The 20,854-nt window shown below is 41.6% G+C and overlaps 1 protein-coding gene across 1 annotated transcript in view; it reads right to left on the reverse strand.

The window, feature by feature from the left end:
- Positions 1 to 9,386: 9,386 nt before the first annotated feature.
- Positions 9,387 to 20,854, reverse strand: part of LOC121444825 (palmitoyltransferase ZDHHC9-like) — a 41,056-nt gene continuing 29,588 nt past the window's right edge. Inside the window, 6 exon segments of the mRNA XM_041646726.1 lie at positions 9,387 to 10,976; positions 15,211 to 15,307; positions 15,678 to 15,781; positions 17,516 to 17,618; positions 18,372 to 18,420; positions 19,264 to 19,401. Of these exon segments, the coding sequence (XP_041502660.1) occupies positions 10,860 to 10,976; positions 15,211 to 15,307; positions 15,678 to 15,781; positions 17,516 to 17,618; positions 18,372 to 18,420; positions 19,264 to 19,401 (608 nt within the window). The 3' untranslated portion in view covers positions 9,387 to 10,859.

A 20,854-nucleotide genomic window follows, 5' to 3' on the forward strand; every position in this document is an offset into this window, starting at 1 on the left:
ACCCTGGCTGCAGAGACTGCGGGGATGGGTGTGGCCTTCCATAGGAGCACAGGACCAAAGGACTGGTACAGAATCTGGCCCTGCTTCACCAGGGAGGCTTATGGCCAAAGGCACTGCCAAGGTGCTACAGGCTCAGATAGGATAAGGGACTGCCCAAAAGCATATCCCACTCCTGAACCCCCTCCCTCCACCAGTGACTGACAGTATGGCCCCTTCTGGCGCCTCCCATTTTCCCAATATGGCCATGCAAGTGGGGCACCAAGGGACTTAGCCATGCCGCATGACCAAGGTCCCCCAAACCTTCTTATCCCCACACCACTGCCACACTGCTTCTAAGAAGAACACCAAAAACCACTGTTTCAAACCAAGCTCATAGCTCTGGGAAAGCTGGCTGTTTCAAAGGACCTCAGCTGAATATAGGTGAATCCAGAATTCCTTAAATGAGGCTACACATACTCATTCCCACTGTTCTCAACATTTTAGAGGTCTGACCACTAAGTCACCATGACACTTGAACTATATGCCTGCCCTTCTTTTGGCTTCAGCCTGGTCAAGATTCAAATGGGTCGTTTTGAGGGCTCATCAGGCTGATAGTCTGCACCTGCAAATATGTGCTCTCCAGCTGCCTACCAGCCAGGACACCAGTGGACTTCTTGAGGAGGCTGGAGGGGCCCCAGGCTTTCCAATGAAATAGCTCCTCCTTCTCATCCACATCATATCCTCCCAAGTGACTCAGACTCAACGGCACCTTCTCCCAGCTTAAAACAATGCCCACATCACATATGATACGTGTCCCCAATCTGTTCCTTGGCCCCTTCAAATAAGATTTCCCACAGGCTTATTGAAGATGGTTACACCCAGCTTCCAATGACACAACTTCCTCTTTGCAAGCCAGATGCAGGTATGGGCCCAGATATGGTCATTTCTGTGGATCTTTACAAGCAAAAGCCTTTTGCTTGACACTGGAGGCTCCACTATACCCAACATTGCTCTGCTAAAGGTTTTAGTACCATAGCTCCAAAGGGTGGTGGGGAGATCACTGCATCTATTAAAGGGCTACCCCCTTGATTTCAGTAACAAGAGCAGCCCTTCCTGATACAGGATCATCTGTGCCCATCACAGGTAGGATTACCTGCTTAGTAAGTGGGCATGCTTCTGATCAACTACCAGAAATTTTCATAAAATCTAGTTTTGGTGAAGCAGTTGAATTATTGTAAATAGGGGATATTAGGGAAAGAAGTAGCAATAAATAGAAATAAAACTTAATTACAGTCTCCCGTTTTCTTTCCTATGGAGAGAGGGTTGGGGGAGGGACAGAAAGGTCTTTAAAGCTGATCTCAGCAAAATAGTCATTCATTGTCATTTCAGGGCCATCTTCCCCATTCCTGGGGATGCAAGAATCCTTAACTCTGCTAACCTAACCCTCCATCTAAAGCTCCAGCTGGTTCCATCCTTCCAAACATCCCTACTGAGAACAGGGCTCAGATGCCCATATCCACAGGCCTTGCTGGGGTCTGAGAGCTGGCCAAGGAAGAGCTACTTCCCTCATCTTATAATCCCTTCAACAAGAGCCTTTTAAAACTCTACACTGGGGAGCTTGAAAGGGTTGAAAGGGTACAAAAGTAGAACAACTGGGATTCGCAGGGCTTTTCTGCGGAAGCCTTCCTCCTGGGCCTCCTCCTGTACACTAAAATGTCATGATCTCCTGGGAAATGGCATGGTGACCCTGGGCTTCCTTTGTGCAGCATTGGCTGAACTAGGGAGGGCCAATTAGAATGAGATATGCTACTAGAGTAAATATGGGGGCTTCCAGGCTGTTCTATCATTCTGCTCCTAGTGACTCTGGGTATCAGAAAGCTATGCGCATTATCTCCACCCAAGAAATAAGTGCCCTGAGCACGGCTGATTAGTTGCTACCATTACTGAGCATTTTGTGTATTGAGATCAGTATCATCATTCTGATCATGATCAACATTCAATTTATAGAAGAAACAAGCTGAGAGGTCTAAGAGGGTAAATAGAAAGTCACGGAGCAAGATGTCTGTATCACACCCAAGCCCATATTCTTTTTTAAATTATACTTATTATAGTAGTGTTTTACCTGCATATATAAATACATAAATATGCATCCTATATGTGCCTGGTGCCCAGGGAGGTCAGAAAAGGGTGTCAGATCCTCTGGAACTAGAGTTACAGATGGTTGTGAATCATCAGATTGGTATTGAGAACCGAATCCAGGTCCTCTGCAAAAGCAACCAAGTGTTTTTCAACTGTTGAGCCAGCTCTCCCCATGCCCTGAGGCCATGTCCTTAAGCCTTATCTTACATTTTCCCCCCTCCCACAAGCAATAGCTGTGGGCACTTCAGAAGAAATCTGACCCTTTGACATAGCCTTTCCTCTGCCACGGTTTGTCCTACATAAGGAGTCACTCCTGTCTACAGGATATATTGATAAAAATGTTTACAAGGATCTATTGATAGAATATTCACAATTGTGTCTGTAAGAAATTAGAAACAACACAAATGGCCAATTACACTACAGTGTGCTCATACAAAACTGTGCCACTACTAGTAGCTCCATGTTTTAGCAGACTGTTTAATAACCTGGAGGAAATCTTTATGATTGTCTTTACTCTTAAATTTTAAAAATTATATAATGTGTAGCTTTCTTGTAAAAGTTTGCTATGTCAGGAAGAAAAGCAACAGTATTACCCTGAGCTCAGCAAACTGAAGTCTGGGCTCCAAAAGGCTAATATCTCAAGGAAGAGACTCTACTCTCACCCCAGCCTATTCTTGGAGGCCTAAGAGACTGTAACAATGGGGACAGACTAGTTCAAGAGGGAATATCTTTGCTCATGAACCAAGCTAGAGCCAGAAGACAGCAACTGGGATATCTTCTAGAAAAGGCGAGGCCTAACCTTTAGGAACTTGAGCCAAGCTAACTAAATTCAAGTGTTAGATGCCTCTCACTAGCTGGGTTACTTTAAACAAGCCACATGACTTCCTTAACCCTCAATTTCCCCATTGTACCAAGAAATTTGGGAGACAGGGCCTGGTGTGGGCACATGCCTTTAATTTCAGCACTCAGGAAGCAAAGGCAGGTAGTTATAGATCAGCCAGGTCTACATGGTGAGCTCCAGGACAATCAGAGCTACATAGTGAGACCCCATCTCAAAAGAAAATAAAAACAAAACCAAACTCGGAAGTGGAGATAACAGTATTAGCCTCACACTAATGTATGTACTTACCAATGGATACTGCATCTGCACATCCATCCCTATTTTGTACCACCCTGCCACATCCATTTCATTTCCTTCTAGGTCCATCTTCCCCTCACCTCTAGTAAATACAGTGAGCACAAAGACGTTGGTGTTAAAAAGATTTCAAGGTCTGCTATCACCACTCACTAGTTACATGACTTCAGGTAAGTTACATACACACTGCTTTCCTATAAAATGGGAATAGTGGTCTGTCAATAAAAGTGGTCTAATAGTACATTTAGAGAACTAAACACGATGAGCACATGCTAAATTTTTGGCATGCAGTGTCAATAAGTTACAGTTATTTGACCTTTTGGTAATCTCCAGAGAACTGAGCTCAAGAAGAGGCCGAGAGGCCATGTCAATATATGCTTGTCTGTAGAGAGACACTCTTATCTGCCATAGCCCAGAATCAAGCTGATCCTCAAATACCTAGGGGATGTTGGGTTTCAAGGGTCATTTGAGCAGCCAACTCTGATTACTGTGGACACTGGTGATGGAGATAAGGTCCCTCTAAGGAGTCTGGGGCAGCTACAGCAGCCCTGAGCTCTGTCCAGTTTGTAGATATCAGCCTTAGACACCAGACTCCTGTCTGCTAAATGCTAGATGAAAGGGTTCAAGTCTGGTCAGTTATTGTCCAATTCAAGGTGACAGGCACATTTTCCTTCTTCCCACCAGAGGATCAGCTCCTGGCATTGGCACACACCAGCTAAACTGCCTCCCTTCTCACTCATAGACCCCCTAACTCATTAACACCATCTAAGACCACTGTAGGCAGGTTCTGAGCAGCTCCCTATAGACCCTTACCATTCTCTTTCCTGCCTGCCCCCAAATCCCAACTATGTCAGAGGCCCCAGTCCCTGCTGGTAACCCTCCAAATTCTCACTCACTCTCTGAACTTCCCATTCGGACTTTTCACAGGAGTGGAGGCTCTATTTGGACCACAGGGCCCAAAGACATTGAAATACAAGGCTGACTAGTGAGGGCATACTGATAGACCCATAGACCCATAGTCCCAGCAGGGTCCAACACCTTCCCCCCTCCCGGAGTCAGGAAATTCAGGATGAAGTATGAGGTTTCCAAGCTGAGAAAAAAAGTAGTTCTCCCAGCTCTCTCTCACAATAGAACCCACCGTCATTTCTCACACAACAGTGGCCACATTACACTATTATTTAGCCAAGAACACAATCAAGTGGGAAGGAACTGCCTCCCCTCTAGACTCCTCCTCCAGGAAGTACTTAAATAAATGGAATTCTATAGTACTTGATATGTAGGCTTCACCTTTTCCTATAACTTCACAGTGACCAATATAGCATTTGTATACCATTACCTCTGGGACTTGCTAGGGACAGCGCCAGAAAGCCAGAATGAGCCCAAGGCAATGGCCTTCACAAAGGCACAGGCGACTTGATTGTGGGAACTCTCAAGGCAATTTCCTGACTTTGAATGCTAAAGAAACCTCACCACCAGTTCAACCTAAGTGCAGGAGTCTGGAGAAAGATCGAAGAGATTTAACTTTTAAACAAAAACTCAGTAACCACCCCCTTGTCAACCTGAAGCCTAAAAAGGAGAAAGCATCAATCCTATAACTCCAAATGACAAATAATCCTAAAAACCATTGCTGTGTGACAACATGTTTGAGAATGAGGTCAGTCGTGCAGTTTCTCCTGTTCACCCTAGAACAGCAGTTCTCAACCTTCCTGACACTGCGACCTGTTAATACAGTTCCTCATGTTGCGCTGACCCCCAACCATAACGTTATTTTCATTGCCACTTCATAACTGTAATTTTGCTACTTTCATGAATAATAATATAAATATCGGATATGCAGGATATCTGATGTGTGATCCCTGTGAAAGAGTCATTTGACCCCAGAGGGATCGTGACCCACAGGTTAAGAGCCATTGCCGTAGCACAAACCACCCAATACTCAGGAATTATTTATCGAATGTGAAACAAATCCAAGGCTTGTTTCATTCAAATGTCATTTGTAGTAATCCAGACTCCTTCTGTTTATACCCACTTAACATAGAGGAAGTAGGTTATACTACAAAACTCTCTGGATTTTGAAATGAGTGCATCTTCCTTTTGGTCTTGGCTCTGCTGGTAACTATGAGACCTTGCATAAGTCTTTGTACTTAATTGGGAGAAAGATCATGAAAATGAGAGCAAAAGCAAGCGGCATGGCCCATGTCATCAAAAGGCTCCTTTCAGCTATGTTGTTCAACAGAGCCTGCATTTTATGACAAACAATTTAATCATGTGTCTCGAACACAAAAATCTAACTCTTTCACCCAAGTTGGAATAAATAAATAACAACTGATAGACAAATATGTGGCCCGTAACTCACATCAAAGACTAGGAAGATGGGTGTCAAACAGTGGGGGCGAGATTAAAAGCGCACCACTGCTTTAGGAGAGGACCTGATTTCAGTTCCCAGCACTTATTTTGGGTGGCTCACAACTCTCTAACTCCAAATCCAAGAGATCTGACACCTTCTTCTGACCTCTGCAGGCATTGTACATAGGTGGTATGTACTCACAAGCAAACATACACACATAATAAAATATAAAAAGAAGTATAAAAAGAAGGCAAAGGAACGTGGACTGTCAAGAAGGTAATTCTAGCCTGTATTCTGAAATTCTAGAATCATTTCTAAATCAAGGGTCCTTTCATTCATTTCCAGACCCATGAGGGGGTGGGAGCCTTGAGCTCTCATTTATTGATTTATCAGAAAATAACCTGGTACCAAAAGGCCATGGACCATGGACAGATAATTCACAGAAGAAACTCAAATGTCCATAAATACGAAGTAGATAAAAAGTGCAGAAAATATCCAGTCTCAATATTAACCAAGCAAGTACATGACACTGAGGTTTACACTATCAGATTATTGCATTGAATGTTTGAATGCCATGGGTTAAGCAAGCTTTCTGCACTTAACCAGAGCTGGCACCCTTTCCATGTAACTATTTGGCCAAGAGCTTGTAAAAGAGCATTCTCTGTGACTCAATAGTTCTGCTTCTAAAAATATACGGGCATATCTATGATTACAGCCTTACACATTTCTAGAAACAGAACTTTTGAGTCACAGAGTGTTCTTTTACAACCCACGGCATTCAAATATTCGGTGCACTGTACTATGCAATATTGACACACAAAAGTCTGTACGTGCTTAGTACAGTTGCAGGTTGTTTTTGTTTTGAGATAGGGTCTCACTGTGCAGCCCTGGTTGGCCTAGAACTCATTCTGTAGACCAGGCTGCCCTCAAACTCACCTGCCTCTGCCTCCTGAATGCTGGACTTGAAGGCATGCACCCCCACACCAGACACAGATTTTTTAAGAATATCTTAAATCTAAGGTTAGTGTAATCTGTGAATATGGAACTCAAGAAAAAAGAGCCTACTGTACTAGCTATGCTATAAAGGGAAAAACTAAAAGAAAGTAACTTATAAGATAATGTATTTTAATAGAAACACTTGGGAATGTTTATGCTGACATATAATAAAGTACAAGATACATCCTACTGTTTTTAGAATCACTGTTGAATGCAATAAAAACATAGACTCACACAGGTAGTTTGTGTTGGCAACTTCAATACCCAAGAACAGCACTATAGACAAGGATAGCTTATAATAAGTTTCCAAATAAAGTATACTACTACCTTTCCACAATCTACACAGTTGCTGCATTCCTGGAAAGTCCGTTTATAGTCACATTATAAGATCATTTTATATTTATTTATGAAATTATTAGGACTGGTAATTATACCATCTTACACCTGTATTCATGTTCTATAGGACATTTGAATGTTCTTAAGATCTATGTCTATATTTCTTATTCCCCTTTCATATTTACCCAAAACATGCAATTTACCAACACTTTTTCTTGTGCATTGGGTTTGTATCCTTTAAAATTAATGATATTCGGGGTGTGAGCCTTTGAGTCTATTTTTAAAACCTATCGCCTGAGAACAGCAAGAGATTCCTAGAATGTATTCTCAAAAGTAACACAAATGCCTTTTGAATTACTGGGAATGTGATTCTTCTTTAGTAGCACCATAAGAAAAAAAATTATCTTTAGGGGGAAAAAAGCTATTTACTGTGATCTCTTGGTGATTTTCTCTCGCCTGGCCCCAGCCTCAGGAGTATAAAATGAACTGAGTTGGAATAAAGGACTAACAAGGCCAGGCTACAGAGGGTGAGAAGGAGGCTAAGTTGCTAGGTAACCACTTGAGCCAATCTAAGTGGTCCCAGAGGGGTACCAGATACAGGACAGCTCTCTCTCTCTCTCTCTCTCTCTCTCTCTCTCTCTCTCTCTCTCATGCTAAGTTGAAGTCCCTCTCAAAGGAGAAAGGAAGGTTTCAAAGGTGAGGGAGGGGCCCGATCACTCATACTAGGCACAAGTAAAGAAATGAGGCAGAAGCACAAAGAAACAGACAGCCCTATATTTCTAAAACCATTCAAGTCTCCTTCATTAATTGGCTTCCCCCAAAAGAAAGATTTCTTTATTAAGAAGTACCAGAGAGTGAAAAACCCCAACACATACACATTTGTAGGCTCACACAAAAGTGCAGAGATTTACATATTAAATTGCATTTAAGTTAGAAAATAGATTTTAAAACAAAATATTTTCCCCTAAAACAAGATAAAGAGATTTGGTCAGTAGGAAAAGGGGCCTTAGGGGTAAGGTAAGGGCAGGATGGTTAGGATGGGAAGAAAGGAAATTAGCTGCTATAGAATTCCATCCCCATTCCTGGGGAAAAAAGGAAAAATGTAAAAGGAGCAATAATGATCTCAGCTAGGGCCAAGAGGGCCCCAGAGCCAAAGGGATATAAATTTTCCCTTCCCTCAGAGGTTTTGAACCAACGCCAACCATCCTGGCCTGGAGAAGTGGGGTGGGTGCATAGGAAGTGTGAGGAATGGAAAGGAAGGGGAGCATTGGAGAGAGTGTCAGCCATTGAAAACATCAAACAATATAAGGCCTCTTTCCCCAGAGAAAGATCAAGTTTTCAATCTCTCCTCTGATCAGAGCTCAGACTAGGGACAGTCCCAGCTGGTATATGATATGAATGGGACAGGTATTCAGGCAAAAGTCTTAAATACAGAAGAGAGAGAGGGAGAGAGGGCAAGGAGAGTGAAGAAGCAGATTTAAACAAACAACAAAACAAGCAAACAAACAAAAACATTTTATACTAGAGATAAAAGATTTCCATTTTGATCCTTCCCACCAGAAGAGAAAGCTCTTCTGGCTGACCTAAGGGGCAGCAGAAGAGCAGCTGAGGTAAGTTGAGGGAGGAAAGAAATCCATTTTGTCCCAAGAGTGAACATGAGCTGAGGAGTGACTAGAAAGGGAGTCCCCATGAGGGGCAGTTGATTGGAAAACACAATAACACAAAAACATGAAACTTCCACACTCTCCACGATTGTCCCCCTTTTCAACTAACTGAACCCAAACTGTAAGAACAAAACTGAGAGAGCCATTGAAAAAGTAGGAAAGGAGAAGCAGAGAGGAGAGGAAGTTGAGTCAAGCTCTCTCCCAATGACTCTCTTTCCCCCAAGGATATTAAATTCAAATCCTGCAGCAACCAAAACAAAAAGACACAGAGAAACCTGGGAGCAGCCAATTTCACCAATTACAATTAACTGGAAAGAGTGAAATAGGAGTCTTGATTATAGACCATTGAAAAGAAATGCATGCCATCACTTGTAAAAGATCACTAATGAAATACTTCCAAGGGGAGGCCCTGGTCAGCCTGCTTCAAAATCCAAGACTCACTTGCAGACAACAGTGTCCACCTACTTAACACAATATCCCAATGAAGAATATGTTCTCTAAGTGTCAACCCTTTACTCTCCCAGTCATGCTCACACTGTGTATTGCTTGGACGTCCTGTCTTCATAGTCCAGAATAAGATAAACTTCGGCCCAGAATTAAATAGATCAACGGAGAGGTTGAATTTGAGAGGTATCTATCTCTTCAACCCAAGGGTACCCAAGAAAATGGAAGTATGGGAAGTAACAAGCAACCCCTTTTACCCCCCACCCACCCCCTGACCCAACACACAAACACATTCACAACCCCGTGGTGGCTCTTGAAATGGAAGGGGAAGGAGGAGGCAGGCAGCTTGCATTAGACACAGTTTAATTGCCTTCAAATAGATTAAAAGTTGTGGTTCACACCCCTTACTGTCCCCATAAGTTGTCCAGACAAGACCCTGGCTTAGAAAGAGAAAAACACAGGTACTTTAGGAAATATAGCCACATATAATACATAGAACTTCTTCCCTGAAATAGTGCAGGTCCTAAGCAGAGCTGCCTGGGGGCTACAGTCCACCCCCAGGGTGAAGTGGCTCAGGGACTCTGCCGGTGGAAGTGCTGGAAGAGTAGGGCTTGGATGAAGCCCCTGGTGTGGTTACCATTGCCAGAGGTGGGCTGAGGCCTTGGAGTGGAATACCCGGGAGGGTAGCAGTGCTGGGCTTTCCCTCACTCAGCCAAGGCTTAATGGAAGAACTGTTTAGCCTTTTTGTTTTGTTTTGTTTTCTTTTTTTTTTGAGGGGAGGAAGAGGGATAGGAGGGGAGAGGAGAGGAGAGGAGAGCCTCTCTGTGCCTTGGCTTCCCCATTTGTGCATTCAGGGCCTCTGTAGGCCTTACACAAGAAGTCTGAGGGGTAGTGTTTTAATGAGCACTCAGGCTTCCTCTGAGGAAAAGGAAGCACCAAAGTGCAGGCTTTTATTACTGCCATTCCTGCTCCCAAAGGAAGCAGGAGTCAAAAAAAGAAAATTAAAATGGGCTAATGAGAAAAGAGGGGAGATGAGACAGAGAGTGTGAGGGGCTATGCTGTTGGCATCACATCAATGCTTATTGAGAATAGCACAGGCATTGAAGTCTCTGGAGAACCTATGAGAAATATAAATTGTTATCTCTACTATGACTACTTACATATATCATCTAATGGGGGAAAGAGTGGAACTTGGATGTTAGAGAGTGGATGGGGGTGGGGGGAGAGGAAAAGCTACACAAATAAATACAAGTGGAAGGTATTTGCCCTGTTCCTAAAAGGATTGGCTGGCAATGCTGGCACTTTGTAGCCAGGAAAATCCTCCAACCTCACTCTCCAATCCTCATTAGGTCTGAAGGAGTCAAGAGCCCAGTTAGGATTCCCTGGCCAGAGGTCTCTGTGACTGCCTCTGGACTCAGGATACGTAGCAGCTGGAAAGGACCTGAGTCAGTCTTGAGCATCTTTAGCCCAAGAATGAGACCAATGACCCCCAGCAGGAGAGCTAGGATCTGGAGGGAAGAGAAGGGGAGTCCAAGGACACCTTGTGGCTGAGACCATGGAAAACAAGTGCCATGTCCCAAGAGACCCATTTGTCCAGTTGCCAAGAGGTAACTGGCATCTTCTGCCACTGTCTTAAGTCCATAAATTTTAAAAAAAAAGTTTGCAGCAAGAAAATGCCAGTGTGCAATTCGGTGACTAAAGACCAAAGGAAAATAGTAATAAGGGACAGCTTATTTGCTCTCTGTCTCAGGTTGATCTTCCCCCTGAAATCTCTCATAGCCCTAATGAAACACAAACAAAAGTCTCTTCCATAGACAGGCTACTTCTCAGCTTCAGTCGCCTCCTGTGGTGGCTCTGGGGGCTCCGGAGGTGGCATCTCTTCCGGAGTAGTGCTGTCCTCTGGCATCTCATTAGAGTTCATATGTTCTGTTGAGGCCTGAGAAGTAAAAGATATCAGATTCAACGCAAAGTTCTCTTAAAACCAATGCAGATAATCCAAAGGCATTGACTTCTTCCTTAGAAACCTTTGACTCCAGTGACACTAATATATGCAGCCATGGTTACCAAACTCAGACCAAGACCATTTCCTCAGCAGAATGTGCCTGCACCTTATTGAGGTCTATCCTTAAACTGTTATGGACAGATGTTTCCACTATTATAAAAGATGATACTAAGAAGTACCATGAATAATTACATACAAGCATACCCACCACTACAGAATATTATATTGTGCTTATCTAACAAGGTTTGGCCCAATGGTTTTCAATCCTGTTTCTGTCCTAACAGAGAATTTATTAGAATAATGAGTTGAAATCTATGAAAGTGGTTTCAAATGATACATATGATTTAAAATGTCTCATAAGTGACTCTAAAATAATCCTGTCCTATATTTAGCTGAAAACCACTAACCTATATTGTTATTATTTGGAATCAGCCTCATCAGAAAAATGATATTCAAGATGGTGACAATGACATGCTTGCTGTCCTCTAAAAAGCAAATGAAGCTGGGCGGTGGTGGCGCACGCCTTTAATCCCAGCACTTGGGAGGCAGAGGCAGGTGGATCTCTGTGAGTTCGAGACCAGCCTGGTCTACAAGAGCTAGTTCCAGGACAGGCTCCAAAACCACAGAGAAACCCTGTCTCGAAAAACCAAAAAATAAAAAAATAAAAAATAACAAAAAAATAAATAAAAAGCAAATGAAAAATTTAGGGGAGAAGAAAATAATATCCCTACAAAAGGTATGCACATGAAATAAGATATTTTGAAACAAAATTTAAATCTAAAAATCTATTAGAATGAAAACATATTTGGTTAGATTTCAGAATATGAAACTGGCATACAAAGATTAATTATGTTTCTCTATACTCCAATGAGCAATGCAAAAATGAAATTAGGAAATCAACTTCATTTACATTAATGTCAAAAAGAAAATATTTATGTAACAAAAGATTCATTTAAAACTATAGCATCAAAGAAAACCAAAATGAACAAAAAGACAGCCCATGATTTTTGGTAAGGGTTCCCTTCCTACCTGGCAGAGAGCTACTATCCCACTGTATCATGACATGTCAGCAGGTATGAGAGTCAAAGAAGCAGATCGGCTCACTCTTTCTCTCTCTGTGTCTGTCTCTCAATCTCTCTCCCCTGTGTGTAGATGTGCATGTGAGTGTGTGAGCGTTGCAAGTACCCTATCACTGAGCTCCACCTCCAACAAAAGATAGCCATTAACAATGGCTCAGAAAACTTGTGTCATGGTGGCAGTATTCCTCAAAGTGATCTATAGAGTCAATATAATCTCTATCAAAATTCCAGCTGGTTTCTTCACAGAAACTCATAAGCTTTAAGATAATCCTAAGGTCCACCTAGGATTTCAAGGAACCAAGACAAGCCAAATCAATCATGAAAAAGAATAAAGTTAAAAGAATAGTATTTCCTGTTTTAAAAACTTTTCAGTGTTAAAGCAGCAGAGACAGTCATGTACTATAGGCATAAGAACAGACATATAGATCAACAGACTATAATTGAGAGTCTAGAAACGAAATCACACATTTCAGTCAATTGATTTTCAAAAAGAGTGCCAAAATAATGAGGGAAAGAGAACAATCTTTTCAACAAATGGTAGAAAAATAACTGGATATCCACAGACAAAATAAATAAATAAGATACATGCTCCCTACCTCTTCCCACATATAAAAATTAACTTAAAATGGATCAAAAATATAAGTGTAAAAGTTCAAACTATAAAACTCTCAGAAGAAGTGGAGGAATCTTCACAACCATGTATTAGGTAACGGTTTCTTAATGTGGCACCAAAAACATGAGCAAAAAAGAAAAGAAAAATTGACATACATTAAAATTTAGAACATATGGGCTGCAGAGATAGCTCAATGGGTTGATGTGTAAACATAAGGACCAGAGTTTAATCCTTAGAACCCAGAGTAGGAGAAAGTCAAAAATGGTGACAGACACTTCTGATCACAGAGAATCTAAAAACAAACAAACAAAAATACAAGCCAAACAAATGAACAAGCCATCAAAAAACAAATCTGGAAAGCACTTAAGGAACAGTAAAAGTTATCCTCTGTCCTGCTATCTGCCTACACACATGAAGCAGGATAGGGGGTGAAAAGGGCTGAAGGGGTTGGGGGAGAGAAAGAGAGGGCGCAAACAAAAGATTTGAATAAACATTACCCTTGTGAAGATATACAAATTACTAATACCTATATGGAAAGATGTATGCATCATTAGTCATCAGGGAAATGCAAATGACAGATAATGAGATAACACGTCACATCTACAGACGCTAAAATAGAAAGATCAGATAACCTATCAGATAATGCTAGTGGAAATGAAAAATGGTGAAACTTTAGAAAGCATCTCAGCAGCATCCCAAAAGATGTAAACGTTTTATTTATATAATTGTGTTACCACTTCTTTCAGCAATTTCACTCCTAGGAATACAGCCAAGAAAAATGAAAGCATTTGTCCATGCAAAAACTTGCACAGAGACGTTCATAGTAGCAATGCTTATAATAACCAAAAGGTGGAAACAGGGCTAGTGAGATGACTCAGCAGGTAAGGGAACTTGCCAAGGAAGCCTGATGACTTCAGCTTGATCCCTGGAATTCACAATGAGAAGAGAGAATTGACTCTAAAAGTTGTTACCTGACCACCACATGCACACTGTGGCATACACATGCCCACACTCACACACACGTACCGCATATACACATACCACAGTAATGATAAATAAAATTTTAAAATAGAAAAATGTGGAAATGGTGAACAGATAGATACAATACAGTATATCCATGTGATGTGATATGAGTCAGCCATACAAAGGAATGAAGTACAACCACATGTTGATACATTCAAAAGGTTACACCTGGGTAGGGAGAGCTTATTGTTAGAGTGTTTGCTTAGCATGTATGAGGCCCTGGGTCCCATCCCCAGATCTCATTGCTAAGGTATGCAAGGTTTCTTTTCTTTCTTATTTATGTATCTGTTTGTTTGTTTTTCTAGACAGATTTTTGTCTGTAGCTTTGGAGCCTATACTGAAACTCGCTCTGTAGACCATGCTGGCCTCGAGCTCACAGAGATCCACCTCCTTCTGCCTCCTGAGATTAAAGGGGTTAAAGGTGTGTGGCACCACCGCCCAGTGTATAGAAGGTTTCTTAAGGCAGAGGATAAGGAAATTCTTTTTTTTAATTTGTGACAATCATACACATGTTAGTATACTATACTAGGGAACTGTACATTTTAAATAAATATTGCATGGTATTGCATTGAATCTCAGTAAATATCTTAAATTTCAAACTGGGTGGTGGTAGCACATGCCTCTAATCCCAGCACTGGCGAGGCAGAGGCAGGTGGATCTCTGTGAGTTAAAGGTCAGCCTGGTCTACAGAGCTACTGCCAGGACAGGCTCCAGAGCTACATAGAAAAACCCTGTCTTGAAAACCCAAATAAAGGCCGGGCGGTGGTGGCGCACGCCTTTAATCCCAGCACTTGGGAGGCAGAGGCAGGCGGATCTCTGTGAGTTCGAGACCAGCCTGGTCTACAAGAGCTAGTTCCAGGACAGGCTCCAAAACCACAGAGAAACCCTGTCTCAAAAAAAAAAAAAGAAAAGAAAAGCCAAATAAATAAATAAATAAATAAATACATATAGTTCAAATAACTTTTAAGAATTGTACAAAATATATCTTGACCAAAAAACCCGGGAGAATGCCCACAGCACCCGCATATTATACCAATGTAAACACATCACTAACTCTTACATGGTCCTCTGGCCACACCTTTGCCCCTACAACATTGTATGTTTCCCTAATCAAGCTACTCTTCACCCGCTGAGCAATGTTCTGTTTTCTTATCCCCATCTCCACCAGACAGTAACTTCTTTCAGGGAAGGACATCATTCAACTTGCTCACTGGTGTATCCCTTGAACCTATGAAAGTAGCTGGCACAAAATAACTCATCAGTATGTGTCAAAGAAATGAATAAATCTTAATCTATGCCAAGGGCACAAAGATCTGAAGGCACTATCAAGGGCAGAAGCAGAGACAGGGAATCTGGGGAGGTTAGGATACAAAAATCACAGTTATATTTTGAAGCTGTAGAGGTAGCCCACATGGTCCCTCTCACCGACACAGCATAAGTCTGCAATACTTACTGGACTTTGCGGCAAGAGGCTACTGCTGGTCTCTTGAGTACTTGGAGGACGACTTCCATTTTCCTCCAGTGGCAAAATACCCCTTCGATCCAACACACTGTCAGAGATAGGAGAATTAATCAAGGTCTTTGGCAGCCACTCTTCTACCAGCTCAGTCCCCACTGAATCTTGTTATGTACATTAGAAAGTACAAACATGCCTTTGGCAATCTCTCCTGACCCTAGCACACATCTACCTTCTATTTACTCTTCCACAAACTAAAGGATGTCACATTAACCAGGGAACAAACAAATGAAATAACCAGTCCATGGTTTATGGACCATGTAGATATAGTGCCACGTGACAATTCCCAGAAAGGCCTATTTGAGATTAAGAAGCTCCATTCAGGAGAATGCAGCACAGCAGGCAAGAAAATGGGTTTGAGTAGTTCATCCTAGTAGCCAAGAACACTTTTGTTACTCAAGTACCTGGGGGGCAGGGGGCCACAAAGCACTTCACAGCAGTTCTTCACAATGTTGCCATGGCTGTAGGGATTCTGCACACGATTCTTCCCTGTCCAAGATCCTTTGATCTAGAGGATAAACGCCAGGGCTTACATTAAAAAGTTATGCTGGAGAAATACATGCAGCATGGGATAACGGAAAAGTTCAAGAGGTGGATAATGGCAATCATTGCACAATAACATGAATACACTAAATGTCACTGAACTGTACATTTAGAAAAGCTAAAGATGTTGGGCATAATGGCACACACCCTGTAATCCAAGAATTTGGGAGGCCAAAGATGGAAGAGTCTGGGTGCTAGGCCAACCTAGTCTACATAGTAATCTCAAAATCCCACAAAAATAAATTAATAAAAAATTTAAAATGGTTAAGGTCAAATGGTTAATGCTTTATTTTATATATATTTTACCAAAATTAACGACAAAAATAGGGGCCAGGGAGATTGCTCAGTAGGTAAAGGCACTTGCCACCAAGTTTAATGACCTGAGTCATCAGGACTCATAAGGCAGAAGGAGAGAACCAAGTTTCCCTCTGAAATAACACAAGTGCTGTCATGCATGCACACACACTAATGAAAATTTTAAAAAAGCAAATAGTTGAACATGAAAATTGTTTATAAGAGTAAGAAAGAAGACAAATGAACACGTATTATTTTTATTCTAAAATACAGTGTATATAAAAACTCACAGAGACTGTGACAGCATACACAAAGCCTGTGACAGCATACACAAAGCCTACACAGGTCCAGACCAGACAAAATTCCAGCATGGAGAAGAGGAAATAGACACAAAGTCCTACCACTAACCAAGAAGTTATCTGCAATTGATACTTGCTGGGAGAGAAGTCAGTTTTCTCCAGTGAGTGTCACTGGATATAACAACCACTCTCCAGGGCAGGCTCCAAGCCCACGAGTAGTTGGCCAACACAAAACAGACTCTGTATTTTGCCTTTTGTACTCTTTGTTTTGGTTTACTTTCCTTTGGCATTTCTTATCTTTTTTTTTTTTTTGGTTTGCTTAGAATTTTGTTGTTGTGACTTTTTTCTTTCTTTTTAAAAGAAAGAAAAAGAACATGAAGCCAGATGGGTAGGAGGTGGGGAAGATCTGGGAGGAGTTGAGGTAGGAGAAAGAATATGATCAAAATACATTCTATGAAAAATTTTAAATAAAATTAAATTTAAAATACAGAGTATGTGTAAACAAATAAGATCAAATCTAGACAAGTTTAGAAGAGTATAAATCATACCATTAACAAAAGTGATATCTAGAAGGTAAAGTTATGGGGATGTACTTATTTGTTCAACTATATTTTTCTCATATCCATAATGAATTTGAATTGGTAATTCATTAAAAGTAAATATTTATTTGGTGTAATCATCCTATATTCTAAATTTAGAATAGTACCAAAAGCCTTCGCTATTATTTGCTTGTTTTTAAGGCAACACGTCACTCCATAGCCCAGAGTAGTCTTCAACTTGAGATCTTCTTGTCTGAGTATCTCTAGAAACCACTGTGATTATAGGAGCGTTCCATCACATTAGGACTTCAACTAGCCTTTAAGGACCTATAAATAGTTAAAAGACATTGTGCCTATCCAACTTTTTAACCTCTTCCTAATGTTCTGCAGGCATTCAGCTCCAAACAAAGCTGTTTGCCTTCTCTTCTAAACCTTTATTTAACAATCTCCCAAGCCAGGTTTCTTTTCCACTTGTCTCAATCTTCCAGGCCTTGGCAACATGGTTTCCTAGGTGACTAAAGAATGGGAACAGAGAGGATATATAGCAACATGAGAAAGCTGACTCACATCTTCATTGGTTGTCTGGTTGCGAGCCACGAGGAAAGTGTGAAATCCAGTCAGTCCCACAACAGACCAGAGTGTGAAGAAGCAAATGAGAACTTCCAGAACAGTGAGGTTAGGTTAAGGAATACTCAAGAACGCAAACTAGGGAACCTGATGTTTCAGTTCACATTTGTGATACTAGTTATACCACCTTTACCTCTTGGAACAAGTATCACAAAAGTCAAATTATCTGTATATAACTATACATGAATTCTAAATTTCACTGGATAGATCCTTTATGAAAGTTAATGCATTTCTGCTTATTCACGATGAATAAATCTCTAGCATCTCTAGCATTTGACTGTCATCAGTTCTTCAAAGAGGCCATTTAGGTAGGTGCCAAAGCTAAACAATGTTGGCCACCACTGCTAATGAAAATCCCACCCAAGATAAATTTTATAAATGAAAAATCAGTGGGATAGAAACAAGATGTGGTTTATCCAAATCTCTTCTAAATCTCCTTTTCAGAACTGTAGTCACTGCACAAAATAAGCCTCCACTGGAACAGTAGGGCAGGGCTCCCAGCAAATAGCACAAAAGTGGACTGAGACAGACAGTAGCCAACTAGAGGCATTAAGGCTGCACCTGGAAGGACTCTTGAAGGAGGGGAGACAGCCGAGAAAGAGGTGAGGGGCAAATTTCCCTTAAAGTCCTGACCATTTTTCATTCAAGTTGCTAACACTAGGACTACATTTGTTAATTTTAGGCTTTGGCATTCACTAATGTCTGGAAAACTAGATAGTGGGAGAACTGCAGGAAGAAAACATGCTGGCAAGCAGTTTAAGACGCTTCACAGGGATAAACTGCCAGGGGAGGATATGTTCCAGGAGTTTCTTTCAATGTCTCCAGGAAGCCAATTTTCAAGGATTCTGTGAAATTGGGAAGAGGAGCAGAAATAAAAATTAGTGACTTCAGTCAAAACTATAAAAAGCCCCTTAGTATCTACTCACTTCCTCATATTCCTGTCCTGTACTATACTCTGGCAAAAGAGAAGGTCCCACCGAGGCAAGGGGAAAGAGTTTCCCTTTCATCTGCACACATGTGACTGAGTTCACATTTCCAACACACTCCAATGCAGCACTAAGCACTGGTACAGAGCTGGGAGAAACTAAGCATTAGGTTCCTTTTCCCAGTTCCCAAATATGGACATGCAGTGGGATAGTAACAGATGAAAGAAACCAGAAGTACTCTAGAGGAACCTTCTCACAGATGACCCTCCCTTGTGTGATCGCCAGCTTAGAGCTCATCTCGTTTCAAGACCTCTTGCTTAGCTCCATACTCATGCACATGCACATGAGGGTGTGTTTTCCATCTCTGAAGTATATACCATAAGCCACAAACAGGAAAAAGACATTCCCACCACAAAGATATAGCTTGCAAGACAGAATGAGAGGATGTGTAGCGGCAAATACATACCCAACCTTGTGTATCACTTCAGAACCTCTCAGTACTCTGGGTGTGGCTCAGGAATTAGGGCCCCATTCTCACCAGCAGACAGCCAGAGAGAAGGCCAGAATACTCAGTAAATATCTATCTACCAATGTGAGCTCAGATTGGTTATCACTCAAGAACAGACAATAGTACTCACTTCTGTTTGCTCCTGGGGTGTCTTCCTAGCTACAAGGACCCACCAGAAATCCAACTTCCCCTAAGCTACCCCTCAAGCCTTTCCCCACCTAACTCCAGTGACAGATGCTGCCCTGTATACTCACTGAGGGCCACATAGACGATGTTAAAGGCGAAGACATAAATTGTAAGGAGGGAGAGAGAAAGAATGAAGAGGTAGAAGTAGCGGTAGTTCCTCTTTCCAACACAATTTCCCACCCAGGGGCAGTGATGGTCGAAGCGCTCTGTGGAAGAAAGGGAATTCAATGACAGACTCAAAACAGAAGCCACCCCACCAGCCACATGGTACCCAACCCAAAGAACTCAAGGAGCTGGCCATGGTGGTGCACACCTTTAATCCCAACACTTGGGAGGTAGAGACAGGTAGATCTCTAGGAGTTTGAGGCCAACCCAGTTTACGTAGTGTGTTCTAGGCCAGCCAGAGCTACCTGTCTCAGAAAAGAGCTACATACATACCTGTCTCAACAGCAGTGGAAGGGAAGACAACTACAGTTGACATCCTTCACTTTATCAAAATGTTTTCACCTCTAGCTCATTTGATCTTATGATGGTTTATCATTGTTGTCAACTTGACAATTTTGGTAATCAACGAAAACTCAAGCTGCTGGACAAATCTGTGAGGAATTTTCTTTCTTTATTTTGTTTTTGTTTGTTTGGTTTTGGTTTTTGTTGTTTTTTGAGGCAAGAGTTTCTCTGTAGCTTTGGATCCTGTCCTGGCACTCACTCTGTACACCAGGCTGGCCTCGAACTCACAGAGATCCACCTACTTCTGCCTCTCAAATGCTGATATTAAAGGTGTGGACCACCACTGCCTGGCATGAATTTTCTTAATCATATTGTTTGAGGCAGGAAGAATCTCCCTAAATCTGGGCTATACCTTCTGATGGTAGCCTACATAAAAGGACACGGAAGAAGAAAGCTTTTGCTTTTTGCCTGTTCACCCTCACTCTTGCTGGCAAGTTCATCTATCCTGTTGCTGAGGCATTCCTTCACTGGTATCAGTACACACTTCTTCAGATTCCAACATAGACTGAAGACTAGGAATCCTCTTGGACTCTAGCACCATACTGAAGTTGTTAGACACCCAGAGTCGTGGACTTAACAACTACTTACTGGATTCTTGGCCTTTTCATTAGGAAGCTATTATTGAACTAACAAGACCATAGCCTGTATGCCATTCATATATATATGTATATGTATATATATATATATATATATATATATATATATATATATATATTCTATCAGTTATGTCTCCTTAAAGAAGCTTGACTAAATAGATCTTCACAACTACACTGGATGTCAGTTTAAAAAATATTTTCTCACTTTACAGTTCAAGAAAAAAGGCTTTGAACAGTCTAATGGTTGGGTTATTTTGTCAGTTAAGGGAAGAGGCATTGCTTTTTCCAGTAAAAACCTTAGCAGGTAGATTTACTAAATTCAGAAAATAAATTTGAGACGTGAACAGTATGAATCTTTTACCTGTATTCATTAAAAATATAACTCTACAATACACCATTCCTAAAGCTGTATGGAATAGGCTGGGTGGTGGTGGTGCACACCTTTAATCCCAGCACTGGGGAGGCAGAGGCAGGTGGATTTCTTTGAGTTCAAGGCCAGCCTGGTCTTCAAGAGATAGTTCCAGGACAGGCTCCAAAGCTACAGAGAAACCCTGTC

The sequence above is a fragment of the Microtus oregoni genome, unplaced genomic scaffold (assembly GCF_018167655.1).
Source record: "Microtus oregoni isolate MIOR12 unplaced genomic scaffold, Mior012 000143F_ref0000043, whole genome shotgun sequence".
Classification (NCBI taxonomy): domain Eukaryota; kingdom Metazoa; phylum Chordata; class Mammalia; order Rodentia; family Cricetidae; genus Microtus; species Microtus oregoni.